Here is a 17,096-nt window from a genome sequence, read left to right as displayed (position 1 = left end):
CCAAATGCTAGCCTATGAGTGGGGTAGGCCACAAAGCAGTGAACCAAGAATGTAGCTCTTTGTCACTACTAGGACATGTACAATTTGAAAGTACATCTCCTACCTTTTACTTACACAGCACTGTGCCCTTAGGACTACCTGGGGCCTATTTTAGGAATGACCTATGTGCAGTAAAATGAGAGATTAAAGCTTGCCAAGTAGTTTTAAATACCAAGATGAAGTGGCAGTAAACTGCAAACACAGGCATTCCAATGGCAGGCCTGAGACAGGTTTGAAAGGCTACTTGTGTGGTGGTCCCATCAGTACTTCAGGCCACTAGTAGCATTTAGATTACAGTCCTTGGAAAGAGACTTATAAGTAAGCTAAATTGCATTTCCTTCTTTTACCGGGGGTGACTTGTAGATGCAAACTACTTTTCCTATAGGCAGGAACATCAAGGGGCTTATTTATGAGCCCTTGTGTCACATTTGCGCCGCTGGTGCGTCACTTTTTGTGACGCACCAGCAGCATAAAAAATGCACTGTGTTGCGTCATATTTACTGTGACATATCTTGGTAGATGCATCACTTTGTAAACCCCTATGCCAACTTATACCATCAGGTATAATGTATGCAGGGTGAGCGTTCTGATGCAAGTAAGCCTCATAGATGTGACGCAGTGAAATCTATGAGATTTCACTGCGTTACTTCTAGGACGCAAATGTGTCAATATCTTACACCAGCCTCACAGCAGGCGTAAGACTGACCCAGGCACATTTGAAATGTGACTTGCCTATGTGAAATGACCCATTACTGGAGTTGCCTCACTTTTGTGACACACTCCAATGCGTAATTTTTGCGCCAACAGATACGTCAGAAATAGTGACATATCTGTAATTCCTTGTGACATGATAATTCTCACTGTACATGTGACACATCCAGCATGTCGCAAGGAGGGCGCAATGAAAAGTGACGCATCACTGTTTTCACACAGCGATGCGTCACTTTTCATAAATGAGGTCCCACGTTTTTATTGGGGGACCTAACACCACAACTGGGCGTCCTCTACAAGTGTGTAATCATCAACCCATCTTTCAAGATCTTCCATTCTGCCTCTGTAAAGTCCCTGAGAACATCACAGGTCTGAAATATGGGACACTTCCTCTTACCATGCTTCATCACTTCACTTCTAGTTGTCCATGGATCCTACATTAAGCCAGAGTCTCAATTAGTGTGATCTACTCAGGAAGCACCCCTGCAGGTGGACTTGAAGTGATGCTGAATCTCATAGTTTCCTCTCCAACATCAGTGGGCAGACCCCCAGCCTCCTTTGAGTCCTGCCAAATCTAGAGGATCCAGGGATCAGATTTACTTGTGATGCAGTAGTCCTATGTATCCCTTTGGCATTCCCAAAGCTAAGAGCTCATTGTCAAACCTAGGAGATGCAGATAGGACAGGCCCATATATGCCTTTAATTTTTTTAAATGTGTAAAAAAAACATATTTTACAGAGTTTTATAAAGCGCAAACTTGACCCAAATCGGGTATCAGAGAGCTTTACATAGCACCAGTTGCGTTACATGAGGACACATTCATATTTGTATTTTTTTGTTAGGCACAGGAAGATTAAGTGATTTGTCCAGAATCACAGGATGTTCAGCATCATTGCTGAGACAGGAACCCAGTTCCCCAGATTCGAGAACGACCGCCCTAGCCGTTAGGCCAACTCCTCTCCCCTGGTTGGGTAATTTAGTAACGAAGCATCCAGGTTATCCCACTTACATGACAGTAAAGTGGCACTACAATTTTCTAATGAATTTTACAATCAATTGGAATTTACCATTACGAAAACTTGATAATTAAGGACTATCCCCTTTTTCTAGGTTTCTGATATTGAAGACTCCAATCAGATCTTTGGGTTGAGCACAATGGAGCCCGGATCCACCTTCGACAATGTTCCTTTTGATGGAATCCTCGGACTGGCATACCCATCCGTCTCCTCATCTGGCGCCATGCCTGTTTTCGATAACATGATGAAAGAAGGCCTTGTCTCCCAAAAACTGTTCTCTGTTTATCTGGCCAAGTAAGTAAACAGCTTTATTTCAATGATTAAACTATGCTGGGCCCATTGAATTTTAACATGAGCCTGAAGCCAGAAGTAAATCTGTTATTAACTACCTTTCGCTCAGCTATCCAAGTTGCAGGATTCTGTTTTCCTAAACAGTACTGTTAGGTTACATGTGAGCATAATGATGCACATTAGAGAAGGACATAGACTAGAATTTAATAATAGAATTGACAGAGCCAATAAGTCTGATGTTGACTGTCAGCCTTTTGGCATTATCAGTGCTTTTTAGGTCTTGCCTTGGCAGCGCATGTGCTGCAAGCGCTGTCTCAGTAAGACATAAAGTAAGTTGTATGTTGGCTGAAACTCTGTAATTAGTTTTTCCGCTTGCGATTAGTTTACCTGTGGCATTGCTGTTCTTATCTTGCTTTCTGTTGGCTGTTGATCCTATGGTAACTTCCATGTAGTCCCGAAGCAGCGGCGCCTAACTACAGTTTTCGTCCACCTTGCTCGCACTTGTTTTTTGTAATTAAATACATCTGCGGGCACTATTCTGCTTTCAGTTTTGCGGTGAATGCGCAGCTTTCTTTATACACGTCTCACCTTATTTGCATTTTTTTGGGGACGATGCACGAAGCTGGTGGTTATTTAAATACATCTGCTGTCTAATGCCGGTAGAAGGGCACTATTCAGCTTTCAGTTCGGTGAGGGCGCAGCTTTCTTTATATGCGTCTCGCCGTATTTGCAGTATTTTGTCGGACAATGCGCTAAGCAGGCGCCACGTTATTTAAATACAGCTGCTGACTAATGCTGGGTGAAAATAATGATTCATGTGAGAAATCGGGAATTCCCGTCCTGCTGAACAGGCTGTAACTATACTTCCCCGACAGCACGCGAGCCTCCCCTTCTTTGTAATGTGAGACACGATTTTATTATCCCAGAATGATGACATTGGGGGAAACAGTAGGCATATCATTTCCGCCATTGTGTGGTGCGTGGGCATTAGGGGGAAATAAAAATGGGGGAGAGTGCGTGGCGTGGGAATCTGTATTCCCTGCAGTACAATGGTTACTGTTGTGGGAGTGAGCCCCTCTATCATCCTTCTGCACTAGTTCTCACATACACACTCACGCACTGCACTTCGGCCTTCACTCTGGAGTTTGCCCCGGACTCCTGAGACAGATGCACTGAGCGGCACATGCAGTGCGCATGAACTATGAGCAAAGCGGTTCAAAGAATAGGATTCAGTGGAACTGTGGCTGCTCACATCCTAGCCCCGAACAGAGCTGACAGATAAACACAGCTCCACCTGCATTGGTCAAAGAAGTTTGCTTCTACCTCCTGGGAACTTAACACATACCAGAATTCTACCGAATTTGAACCAAAGGGGGCCTTTGCTTTTCCCAGCCTCCCCGGACACTGAGAAATGCATACTTCTTGTACATTGATTCCAATAATATTTACCGAGTGCACACCACAAATGGAAATGCCTCTAGGCTCTTAGAAACAGGCATTCTTACCCAGCTCAATGGCAGCCAGTTTATCAAGCACGGAATGGTGAAAGGCCGGACTTGAAAGCATGTGGTGCAGTACCCTGTTATAATGTCTACAATTACATATGAGACATAACACGTAGGTGATGGAACTGCCTTTATTCTTCACTGCTCCTCTCTCCGGCAATGCAGGTCCCTCACATGAACATTCTAAGGTTGCCTTCACAAACATTGGAAGGTACCAAGTGGGATGTAGGTAGGGGGGTTTGGAACATACCAAGATTATACTCTATTCATTACAATGCGATAGGGAGAAGAACACATAACAGATTGTAACATACCCCCAGCTGTTTTACAAGACTTGGGTGAAATTGCCGAACATGGATTAAATGCGTGGTCCCAAACGATATTTTACCTAGGTGACCTAACTGTGTTTCTTAATTTTCTCTCGCTCTCATTCTTTTCTTTTGCTTCTTTTTTTATTGCGCCTCCTTTCTTGGTCTCCATTTTGTACCTTCTTCTCCTTTCCTGGATTCTATCGTTCTTTCATTCTCTCCTTCGATCCCTCTCTTATTTCTTTCTCTCCTTTGTTCATTTTTTGCTTCCTTTGCTTCATTCTCACTTTTACTTTTTTCATTGTCTATTGTTTCTTTTATCTCTTCATCCATTCTCACGTTCCTAGCCTTCACTTTGCATTGTTACTTCTTTCATTTTTGTTTGCATTCCTTTCTACCCATCCTTCTTTCTTTACTTTCTCTCATTGCGTCCTATCCTTGTTTTCCGTGTCTCCACCCGTTTTTCTTTTTACCTAATTTCTTGCTTCCATCCTCACCATCAATCTTTCCTTCCCTTCTTTCCTCCCTTTCTTCCTTACTCTAGGCTTTATTCGTCTCCTATCTACACTTTTCTCATATTTTCTTTCTTTCCTCCTCTTCTCCTTTCATTATGCTTCCGCTCACTTTTTCCTCCAATTCTCATTTCTCTACTTCCTCTTTCTTTTACTCCTCCCTCTGTCCTTCTCTCGCGAAAGTACTAAACTTCCTAAATTAATCTCCTCATTAATTAATTAGTCCTTCATCATTGGCTCATGGGTATCCCATGGGCATAAGGATGAAGGTAGAGATCTGCTGATATGCTTATTGTAGAGCATTATGAAGTCTTCATGCCCCTTTTTAGGTTTTGCTTGGCAATGCGTACGAAGTACGCATGCGCTAGCAAAATCTAATGTAATTTCTCTGTGGGGTCGGGTATCCGCCCCCTCCTCGCCCCCTCCTCCCATTGGCTAGCTCCATAAATGGAGGCTAGCCATTGGGAGCCGGATCTGTCCGTCAAGGCCGGACCAGATTCGGGGGCGTTCCCGAGAATTTTTCCCTTTTGGCCACGTCATGCAGCGGTGGGCGGGGCTTTTTTTTGGGCTCGTCGAGGTTTGTTTAGGCCATTTTGCGGCCGACCGCCGGCCGAGGAAGTCCAGGTGAGTCTTCCCTTTCCTGTCCCCCCTCCCGCTGTTGGTTCGTTTCCCGACCCCCCCCCCCTCTCCCGCTGTCGGTTCTATTGCCCGGTTTGTTGTCGTCTTGTCTTCCCTTTCCTGTCCCCCCTCCCGCTGTTGGTTTGTTTCCCGACCCCCCCCCCTCTCCCGCTGTCGGTTCTATTGCCCGGTTTGTCGTCGTCTTGCTTCCCTTTGCCTGGTTCTCGGTGGCCGGCTCCCGCCGTCTTTCTCCCTCTCTTCCTATAAGTGCTTCTTGGGCCCCAGCCCGCCTTGTTGTCTGCTCGGCGCCCGTGCCATCTCTGCCACTGTGCCCTGGTGCACGGACTCCCACACGGGAATTACCTGCGGCCCCGATACCCAGTGTGCCCGGCTCCCTCCCCGTGCAATGCACTGTGCCTGCTCTGTGCGCTGCCGTGCGTCCTCAGTGCCCCGAACCGCCTGTGCCTCCGATGCCCTCTCTGCGCCCTGAGGCTGCAGGCACGACTGGCCGGGGTTCTAAGTGGCACAGACAAAGGGTGCCTTTTCACTACGAATTGCAGGTGAATGGTGGTTTATTGTGGGGGGGGGTCACCGTCTCATGCAGATGTCTGCTCAACACTTCTTACACAGATGTAGGGGGTGGTGAGCTCCGCGCTATACAAGCGCTTGAAGCGGGCGTGCGTGTGTTGCACGAGTGTGCAGGCACCGGAGTCAGTGAACTGCTTGCAGCTGCACCAGTGTCGATGCAGAATGTGGTCCTTTAGGCGCTGGGAGCCCTCCACCTCTTCAAATTACGTACCTGTTTGCAAGAGAGATGTGCTTTACACGACGCGCTTATCTTCCACTTTACTCCCTACCCATAGGGGGGGGTTTATGTGGCTTGTGTTCTGTACCAGCTATCCACGCATACGCTGACAGACATCTCGGGCAGGTTATTGCTATAGCGTCTGAGCGTCCACTGCCACTTCAAGGCGCTTAAATCCGTGTCTAGTCGCTCAGTGGTCTAATGTGTCCACAGCAGGGGCCTGTGTTCCCGTGGTCACAGGTTCAAATCCCGGCGGGTCCACTCAGCCTTTCATGTATCTGAGGTCGATAAAATGAGTACCATTGAGTTGGGTAACAAAACGCATCTGTTATTCAGCGCCAAGAGACGTATGGGTGAACGTGCTCAAATTCACGTTACCTTATGTTATGTTAAATGGCAGACGCCTTGTGAAAGAGGTGATTGCAGGCGCGTGCCCCCAGGTGTGTGTTTACCGACCAGAACGCCTGGTTCCTTTGCCTGGTTCTCGGTGGCCGGCTCCCGCCGCCTTTCTGGAGGAGGCGCAGTGCAGAGGACATTTTTATTTCAGAGAGTGTAGCTATCTCCCCCATCGGAGAGAACCACATATAATAAAACATCAACTTCCACCTGCGTTTCCTTCCCCGCTCCTACGACCTCCTGGTCGCCAATCGCGATATATGGCTTCGAACGAAAGGCGCTAGATTACGAGCCTCTTCCTACTTTGCGGTAGAAAATTAACAAGCGAAATTCGGAAAGGCGGCTCAACAGAAATAAATATTTGTGGTTCCGCAGCTCAGCGGGTGAATGCGGCTGTAAACAAATCCGTGTCTGATGTGAAGGGCACGAGGACAGAATGCAAGGAGGGCGGCTCCGCGTTTCACCGTTCTGTGGTTGATGAAAGGAGCGCCATGGGGGTCGGTGCTGTGTAAAATGAAGCGCCTGTTATTCGGAGCCGGTGTCTTGCACCAAGGGGGCCGAACCCTGGGTGTCTCTCTGGCTGGAAACAAGGGCAGATTCTGAGCCTGCCCGAGGTACTGTCCCATCCTCGGCGTCATTTGCACTGACATATATCCCCGTTGGCATTTTATTATCAGAGTACGGACTCACACACACCCTTTTATTTTTATGTCGAACCATTTTGCAGGTCAACATCTTCATATTATGAAGCCAGCATCCGGGGGTAGACGTCTACTACTTATATAACACGCCATTATTACATATATATCCGTTCAGTACATAAAGAAAGGAGCCCGACTCCAAAGCGGCCGCCCGGGATCACACTTGCTGGCGCGGAGGAGCCGTGACTCGATGTCTGTCCGCCGCCTTTGCTGACACCAGACACCAGCTCCATCAATCGTTGACACCAGACACCAGCTCCATCAATCGTCTACTGGCGACTTCCGCCCAAAATAGACAGACATGTTCAATGCCCCAGCGATGGAACCCTCCCCCCTCCCAGCGGGGGCTCATTAATATGGAAAACATCATGCACCAGAGACAAGCACGAGGCGATGATGATAAAATCAGGAGCAATGGCCGGACGGATGCAAACATCACGAGGCAAGTGATGAAATGCGGAGGCGCGCGCCTGAGCGGGGGCAGATTGCGCCCCCACCCCTTCCTGCGCGTGGCAGCCGGGGCACACTGTTTGGGTACCCTGGGATGCAGGTCGCAAGCGCTTCAAACAACAAAGCGCATTTTTTGGAAACGCTGCAGCTATTTAGTTCCACGCACCCGCCTACAGTAAAGCACTACGTGATGTAAGTTTGATGTGAGGGTGGCGTATGAGACGGAGCGGCCAATACACTGCAGAGGACAAGAAAAGAGCATTTATGACCATTTCCCTGTTCAAGGAGAACATCTGGCTGCAAAGGTAACGAACAGCTGTGCAGCCTTGTGCAAAGCCCCGCACCCCCACCCCAGCCTGTCTCACTGTATCTCACGGGGAGCAGGGTGTGGGGCCGTCTTTCCTTCCAGTTCTCGATTCTTGTCTTTTTCCATCCACCCTTCCATTTTTCTTTCTCTCCGGTTTCTTTCAGTCCTCTTCCACCCGTGCATCCTTCTTTCCTTCTATTATTCTGTGCCTGTCTTCTCCCCTCCTTCCTTCCATCCATAACTCACCCATCCTTCCTTTTCCTCCATCCGCCCGTCTCTCCTCCCTTCTTTCCTTCCCTCCATCATCTGACCTGCTCCCCTTCCTTCTCCATATCCGCCCTTCTCACAGGCATCCATCACTTCTCTACCCAGCCATTCCTAGCTCCATCCACCCACCCCTCTCTGCACCTATCCCTGCGTCCACCCTTCTCTCACCCACCCCTTCAATTTAAACTCTTTCCATTCAGACCCTGTCCGTCGATCCATCCTTCTCTCCAACGACCTACCCCTCTACCTCTTATCTTCCTCTCCATCCCTGCTTCACTCCATCCACCTACCTCTTATCCTCCTCTCCATCTATGCTTCCCATCATCCACCTACCTCTCTACCTCTTATCCTCCTCTCCATCCATGCTTCCCCCCCATCCACCTACCCCCATCTCATCCTCTCCATCCATGCTTCCCTCCGTCCATCTACCCCTCTGCCTCTCATCCTCCTCTCTGACCATGCGTCCCACCATCCACCTACCTCTCTCTTATCCTCCTCCCCATCCATGCTTCCCTCCATCCACCTACCCCTATCTCTTTCCTCCTCTCCATCCATGCTTCCCTCCGTCCACCTACCCCTACCTCTCTTTCTCCTCTCCGTCCATGCTTCCCTCCATCCACCTACCCCTCTACCTCTTATCCTCCTCTCCGTCCATGCTTCCCTCCATCCACTTACCCCCTACTTTTCATCCTCCTCTCCGTCCATGCTTCCCTCCATCCACTTACCCCCTACTTTTCATCCCCCTCTCCTTCCATGCTTCCCTCCATCCACCTACCCCTATCTCATCCTCGACATCCATGCTTCCCTCCGTCCATCTACCCCTCTGCCTCTCATCCTCCTCTCCGACCATGCTTCCCACCATCCACCTACCTCTCTCTCTTATCCTCCTCCTCATCCATGCTTCCCTCCATCCACCTACACCTATCTCTTTCCTCCTCTCCATCCATGCTTCCCTCCGTCCACCTACCCCTACCTCTCTTTCTCCTCTCCGTCCATGCTTCCCTCCATCCACCTACCCCTCTACCTCTTATCCTCCTCTCCGTCCATGCTTTCCTCCATCCACCTACCCCTCTACCTCTTATCCTCCTCTGCGTTCATGCTTTTCTCCATCCACCTAACCCTATCTCTTTCCTCCTCTCCATCCATGCTTCCCTCCATCCATGCTTCCCTCCGTCCATCTACCCCTCTGCCTCTCATCCTCCTCTCCGACCATGCTTCCAACCATCCACCTACCTCTCTCTCTTATCCTCCTCCTCATCCATGCTTCCCTCCATCCACCTACACCTATCTCTTTCCTCCTCTCCATCCATGCTTCCCTCCGTCCACCTACCCCTACCTCTCTTTCTCCTCTCCGTCCATGCTTCCCTCCATCCACCTACCCCTCTACCTCTTATCCTCCTCTCCGTCCATGCTTTCCTCCATCCACCTACCCCTCTACCTCTTATCCTCCTCTCCGTTCATGCTTTTCTCCATCCACCTAACCCCTACCTCTCATCCTCTTCTCCGTCCATGCTTCCTTCCATCCACTTACCCCCTACTTCTCACCCCCCTCTCCTTCCATGCTTCCCTCCATCCACCTACCCCCTACCTCTCCGTCCTCGCTTCCCTCCATCCACCTACCTCTCTACCTCTTATCATCCTCTCCGTCCATGCTTCCCTCCACCACCTACCCACCTACCCTCAATCAATCAATCAATCATGCTTTTGTGTAGCTCGGCTACTCACCCGTGAGGGTTTCAAGGCGCTGACCCATCTACCTCTTATCCTTCTCTCCATCCACCCACACATCTATCGCGTATCCTTCTCTCATCCATCCCTTCAGTCTGTCCTCTTTCCATTCATCCGTCTATCGACCCCCTTTCTCTCCATCCACATGTTTATCTGTCACAACCTTAATGCTCACCTTCCACCCCCTCCCCCCCTCTCCCCTGTGCTCTCTTGTAGCTCTTCCCATAGCCCCATCATGCAGTTCTCTTCCACAGACCTGCCTCTCCGACTGAAGTCAAAGGAGCTGTAAGGTGTTTGTGTGTGTTTGCTCTCTGTGGGTGTTTGTGTGTGTCATTTGCGAGAGATAAAGCTAGTGGCATTGCAAATGACTGCCATTTATTTATGTTAAAAAAAAACATAAATAAAAATAATGTCGAGCAATGCCAATAGCTCAAACTTTAACAAAGGCAAAACCATTGCATTGTAAATGCTTGTTGAATGTATGACAGTTAATGCTCCTAGTTAAAAATGTAATGTCTTTGTTACATAATATTGTGCTTTCATTTTAAGTGTACAGGGCAATACTTCGGTATTTTACTCTAAGGCCAATAAAAACCCTTGCTTTTAAACCCCATACAGTTCTTCCCATCAGTAATTCTTAACAGAGAGTTGTCAAAGCGGGACCCAGTCGACTTCAGCACAATTAGCTAGAAGAGTGGTCTGTTTTGGGACCTAGTTTACATAATCAGAGTAGTATCATTCCATGTATTGCATGAGAGAGGCCACAAACTAAGTGCAACACGGTCTTGGTGGTTCACAAGAACAAAGGGACAAAACTGTTTTACTCACAGATAAACTTTCCAGATGCGGCTCTCGTGGCATTGATGCTCAGAGCCAATTGAATCAGGACTTGGTGCTCTAAAAGTGCAGAAGTTAAAATTGCTTGTCCGTTATGTACCCTTATCTAATCCATATTGGGGTGTAGCTCAGGATGCTTTTCATTATTCAGAAGTAGATCTCAGAAGAAAAAAGCCTGGAGATCTTGATTCTAGGCTATCCCACCATTAGGTTGCACAAATCCTGCTAGAGGCATATTTTGCCTCAGAATCAGGGTTTGGTGGTGGCATCATCTGATGTACAGTTGACACCTCAACATACACCTACCTTATAAGCCCAAATCACAGCTCTATTGTGGGGCTGTGCATCTTCAGCATCTATGCCAGATGGCAGATGCACTTGCTATTCCACAAGTGGCAGCTGATTACTCACTGCCTTTTTGGAGAACCCTAGGAAGCATCGAAGCAGGCAGGACTATCTTTTGTGGGGTCCCTATTGTAATTGTAATTGTAATTGTAATGAGATTTCTAGAGCGCATGGCTGCCCGTGAGCGTCCCAGCGCTAGTAGATGCATCTAATGGATTAGGCGAGTGCGGAACAGATGGTTACGGGAACAGCCAGGTCTTTAGAAGCCTTCGGAACAGCATCAGATTGTGTTGGGCCCGCAGATCGAGCGGGAGGGCGTTCCACAATTTGGACGCTTGAAAGGAGAAGCGCCGACCTCCGGAGCGTGTTTTCTTGATCCTGGGTATTTGAGTTAGATGAGCGTTCGAGGAACGGAGAGTTCTGGACGTGGTATACGGGACAACCAGGTCCTTAAGGATTGGCGGGGCTTTCCCATGAAGAATTTTGTGGGTGAGGCACAGGGCCTTGAAATGCACCCTTTGCACCACGGGCAACCAGTGTTGTGTTCTAATCGCTGGTTTAGCTGAGCACCGAGTCTTGGTGTCCGTAAGAATCCTAGCCGCAGCGTTTTGCACAACCTGTAACCTGTCTGTGACTTTCTTTGGTGCGCCAAGGTACAGGGCATTTCCGAAGTCCAATCTGGACAGGATAAGACCCTGTAAGAGCAGCTTTCTTGACAGAAAGGGGAGCATGGGGAGGATCTTGTGGGTGGTGCGAAGTAGACCGAGGCAGGTTCCAGCCGTTTTCCACCCTGATTATTGACATCAAATTTCCATTTCCGTGTCTTCCTGATGCAGTACGCTTCTGTAATTGATACAAGACACTGCTGAATATTTATGGATTTCACTATGATGAAGTGGCTTTGTGTGGCTGCCTGCTGCTGGAGTTTACCCCCTTGGCTGCCTTATGAATTGGGGACTGCTGTGACTTCCTAGGCTTTTACATCTTCTGGCATCTAGTTCCACTCCTGTACTGAGTGTAGAGCATTTACTATCATCAGTGCTTGTGCTCCTCTCTCGTTCCTCGCTCTTACACAGTCTGTGTCTTTTTGTTCCTCTTTGGCCCTTCAGCTTTTTTAAAGTTATTGAATTTCCTAAATGCTGATGGAAGTGGGTGCACTATTTATGTCTGTGTCCCACCCGCTGCATTTATAACATTCCAGAAGTTATCTAATTTCTCAGGTGTTCATTTATTTCTTTATCACTGGCTGCCTTGGTATCTGCAATATAATTTGCTAGTTGGCATGCCAAACAACTTGAATGTTCAAGATCTCACAAAGAAATACAGCCGGGGAGGGAAACAAGTGTGTATCCATTATTTCTGTACGGCTATTCAAATTTCAAATGTCTAGAGAGATGCGTTTCTGTTATTCTGCTGCTTAAAAGAGAAACCAAAAATATAGTATCTCTTTTCATTCGTAGGCCTGGTAAGGTAGTGAGACCTACATAACATACAGGGCCGAATATTTAAAACTGTTTGAACACCTAACTAAGCCAGACTTACCCCCCACAAACAGCTTGATTTGCAAGCACACATCCACCTTTGCAATTCAGAAAACCTGGCTTCACACTTATACATGGATTTATTCACTTAATATTCCTGAGGAGTGGGAATTCCTAGGCAGGAATTCTCTAGAGGTTTGCGCATTCTCACAAGCGCAAATGTGTGTTGGTTATCACAATGCATATTCTGACGCATTTTAACCTTAGAAATGTTTAGCGATTTTATTGTAGTTATGGGAAGTAATTCAGTATCAAGGGTGCAAAAGATACTCCCCTCAGGATTGGGCACAGAAGAAGAAGGGCTTTCTGTCATCTATTTACTCTAATGTGGTTTTCCAGTAGGTCACACAGTCTTGGTGTAAGGGTCTTTAGCAGTATGTCATGCCTTTAGAGCATGATTCAGTCAGAATACCAGTACATTGAGAGCGTCAGTAAATAGTAGACAGACTGAAGAACTGCACAGCTATTGGTGGGATGCTGTAGCTTTATTTTGAGCATGCAACTGATTTACTTTTAAGAAATAAATCATCTTAAGCCTGCTTCTTTGCTTGGACGAGGTCGCCTTATTCCAGGTAGAACAAGCATTGGCATAGCCAATAGGTCTCGTCTTTGGGACCTTTTAAGTGTTTAGCCATGCAACAGTTGATGTTGTTGCACTCAGGATATTGTGCTGCATAACTAAATACTTATAAGGTCCCAAAAGCGAGACCTATTGGCTATGCCATTGCTTGTTCTTTTAAGAGAGCGTGAGAAAGTAGGACACGACTGCTGTGCTTATTTATATATTTAATGTGCCCTGCGTTGCTTGGAGTATATACAACAGAAGAGCTTAAACGGACACACAACGGAGTTTAATTAAGATAGGGAGGGCATATCTTTTCCAAGCTCTGTTGCGCCATGCAGACCACCATACCACGAGTCAGGGGCATAACGCAGGCCCCTGCTGCCACAAGTTGCTTCTCTCCCCTTCTTACAGCAGCGTGCACCACACAACCCAGTGTTTCCCCATATTGCCGAAATGGTGCCTCTAACCCCCACCTCCCATGTGCAAATTACTCTTGCCCTTCATCTGTGGCCGTCGTGCCCCACAGTGCCCGACACCGCAACTCTATCTATCTATCTATTGCCCTCACTCTATCAATCTATCTCTCTATTTAGCTCTCTATCTATCTATCTATCTATCTATCTATCTATCTATCTATCTATCTATCTATCGCCCTCACTCTATCTATCCCCTCACTCTATCTATCGCCCTCACTCTATCGCCCTCACTCTACCTATCGCCCTCACTCTATCTATATATCACCCTCACTCTATCTATCTATCTATCTATCTATCTATCTATCTATCTATCTATCTATCTATCTATCTATCTATCTATCTATCTATCTATCTATCTATCTATCTATCTATCTATCTATCTATCTATCTATCTATCTATCTATCTATCTATCTATCGCACTCTATCTATCTATCGCCCTCACTCTACCTATCTATCTTTCTATCCTGCTATCGCCCTCACTCTATCTATCTATTGCCCTCACTCTATCTATCTATCTCTCTATTTAGCTCTCTATCTATCTATCTATCTATCTATCTATCTATCTATCTATCTATCTATCTATCGCCCTCACTCTATCTATCCCCTCACTCTATCTATCGCCCTCACTCTATCGCCCTCACTCTACCTATCGCCCTCACTCTATCTATCTATCACCCTCACTCTATCTATCTATCTATCTATCTATCTATCTATCTATCTATCTATCTATCTATCTATCTATCTATCTATCTATCTATCTATCTATCTATCTATCTATCTATCTATCTATCGCACTCTATCTATCTATCGCCCTCACTCTACCTATCTATCTTTCTATCCTGCTATCGCCCTCACTCTATCTATCTATTGCCCTCACTCTATCTATCTATCTATCTATCTATCTATCTATCTATCTATCTATCTATCTATCTATCTATCTATCTATCTATCTATCTATCTATCTATCTATCTATCTATCTATCTATCTATCTATCTATCTATCGGACTCACTCTATTTATCTATCTATCTATCGCCCTCACTCTATCTATCTATCCATCTATCGCCCTCACTCTATCTATCTATCCATCTATCGCCCTCATGCTATCTGTCATCTATCGTCCTCACTCCATCTATCGCCCTCACTATATCTATCTATCTATCTATCTATCTATCTATCTATCTATCTATCTATCTATCTATCTATCTATCTATCTATCTATCTATCTATCTATCTATCTATCTATCTATCTATCTATCTATCGCACTCTATCTATCTATCGCCCTCACTCTACCTATCTATCTATCGCCCTCACTCTATCTATCTATCACTCACTGTATCTATTGCCATCACTCACTCTATCGACATCACTCAATCGTATTTATCATGATCACTCTATCTATCTATTGAGCGCCCTCACTCTATCTATCTATCTGTCTATCTATCTATCGCTCTCACTCTATCTATCTATCTATCACCCTCACTCTATCTATCTATCTATCGCCCTCTATCTATCTATCGCCCTCACTCTATCTATCTATCTATCTATCTATCTATCTATCTATCTATCGCCCTCACTCTATCTAGCTATCTATCCTTCTATCTATCTATCGCCCTCACTCTATCTATCTATCTATCACCCTCACTCCATCTATATATCTATCGCCCTCACTCTATCTATCTATCTATCTATCTATCTATCTATCTATCTATCTATCTATCTATCTATCTATCTATCTATCTATCTATCTATCTATCTATCTATCTATCTATCTATCTATCTATCTATCTATCTATCTATCTATCTATCTATCTATCTATCGCCCTCACTCTATCGCCCTCACTCTATCTATCTATCGCCCTCCCTCTATCTATCAATTGCTCTCACTCTAGCTATCTGTCTATCTATCTATCGCCCTCATGCTATCTATCTATCTATCTATCTATCGCCCTCCCTCACTCTATCTATCTATCTATCGCCCTCCCTCTATCCATCTTTCGCCCTCCCTCTATCTATCTATCCTCCTCCCTCTATCTATCGCACTCACTCTATCTATCTATCGCATTACCACAGCATCACTCAGCACCACCACAGCATCACTCAGGGGCACCACAACATCACTCTGCGCTACCACAGCATCACTCGTCGCCACCACAACATCACTCAGCGCCACCACAGCATCAATCTGTGCAACCATTCAACAACAACTGGTCCAAATATGTTCTCTCAATGTTTCAAGCTTTATTACAAATGTCACAAAAAGATGTTAATATTTCACTTCTGTTCTTGGATTTTCGTCACAATAAAATACACTGAATATAATCTTCACAAAAGTTATTTACAAAAGTTTAAGCTATTCCATTATAAATTACAATAACTTTTATTTAAGTATTAATTATTTAAACAAATTAAAAGCCATTGTTATATCAATACATCTAAGTCACGTAAATACAACACATATTGCAGTACAAATGCTATAGGTGTCACATTTGCGAAAGTTAAAACTATTGGCATTGTAAATGGCAAAGCTATTAATTTCGCTATTTTCAAAACCAACACATAAATAAAAAATGTGTCATTTACAATACCAATAGCTCAAACTTTCCTAATGCGAGACCTATTGCATTGCAAATGCTTGTTATTTCCGTCCTCGCAGAATAAAAACAATTGATAGTCAAGAACATGAATGTTTAGGCTCAATGCTGGTGTTCAGTAGCTGAGAATATCAATTCAATTCAAAACTTTATTCGGAAACATGTAAATCATGTCCATAAAAGTACATACATACAATACATGTTAAAAAGAAAATGCACTTTAACAATCGCAATCAGCTACAAATACAGTAAGATACATATAACAATCAAATGACACACTTAAAAATTTTCCAATAAATAAAATGTTATAAGAAATTTGATATTTGTTTTTAAAAAATCATGCTTTTCCTATAGCTAATGGCCCTAAGTAAATAACTAGCCGTATAAAAACAGATGTCAGGGTGATGCAAGTTAAAAAGTAATTTCATTGCCGCTTTAACAGTTCTTACTCCAAATTTGATAAATAAAGGTTTTAAAAAGAATTTACGACATTCGCTATACAGGTTACATATAAGTAGAAAGTGCTCTGTGCTTTGTTCTGAAATATTGTCGCACCGACATGGACCTGTAGGGCGCATCTTAATCTCAGGGAATGCAACCAATAGGTGGACCGTACCCATCCTCATCCTGGTGAGAACAAACCGGTGTTGCCCTTTGGTCACCTGGGGGAGGTAAGGATGTAGGCCCACAAATTCGTTCAAATGGTTATAACGTATACAGGTGGAAAGTTTAAGATCATCCGTAGCTCGTCTTTCTGCACAATGATTTAAGAAAATTGATTTCAGACTCTCCTTAGAGAGATCCGAGGCAGAACAGTGATCTAATGTAACGTTAAGCCCAAATACACTAGAGAAAGATTCAATTGTGTATTTAATCCATGGGATTTTGAGAAAATAGTCTAGACGTAAACAATCCTCAATGATGGCCCTATTAAATGAGGTTTCGTCTTTCATCCAGACCGAACGCCACAACATCAAAGGTCTCAATAATAATAGATCGTTTATATGGTGTAGTCCTAGTTCTTTATGGACCAAACTATTAGCAGTAGAGGTCGGGAGACACAGTAATTTTTTCAGAAACATA

The 17,096-nt window shown here is 45.4% G+C and overlaps 1 protein-coding gene across 1 annotated transcript in view; it reads left to right on the top strand.

The window, feature by feature from the left end:
• The window catches only part of LOC144792655 (pepsin A-like), a 216,172-nt gene that overhangs the window by 69,002 nt on the left and 130,074 nt on the right, over positions 1 to 17,096 (top strand). Inside the window, exon 5 of the mRNA XM_078667836.1 lies at positions 1,861 to 2,060. Coding sequence (XP_078523962.1) covers positions 1,861 to 2,060 — 200 coding nt within the window. The remainder of the gene's footprint in view (positions 1 to 1,860; positions 2,061 to 17,096) is intronic.

This window comes from Lissotriton helveticus, chromosome 1_1, assembly GCF_964261635.1.
Source record: "Lissotriton helveticus chromosome 1_1, aLisHel1.1, whole genome shotgun sequence".
In the NCBI taxonomy this organism is placed as follows: Eukaryota; Metazoa; Chordata; class Amphibia; order Caudata; family Salamandridae; genus Lissotriton; species Lissotriton helveticus.
Note: the sequence above shows the minus strand (reverse complement) of the source record. Positions and strands in the feature narration are given on the sequence as shown.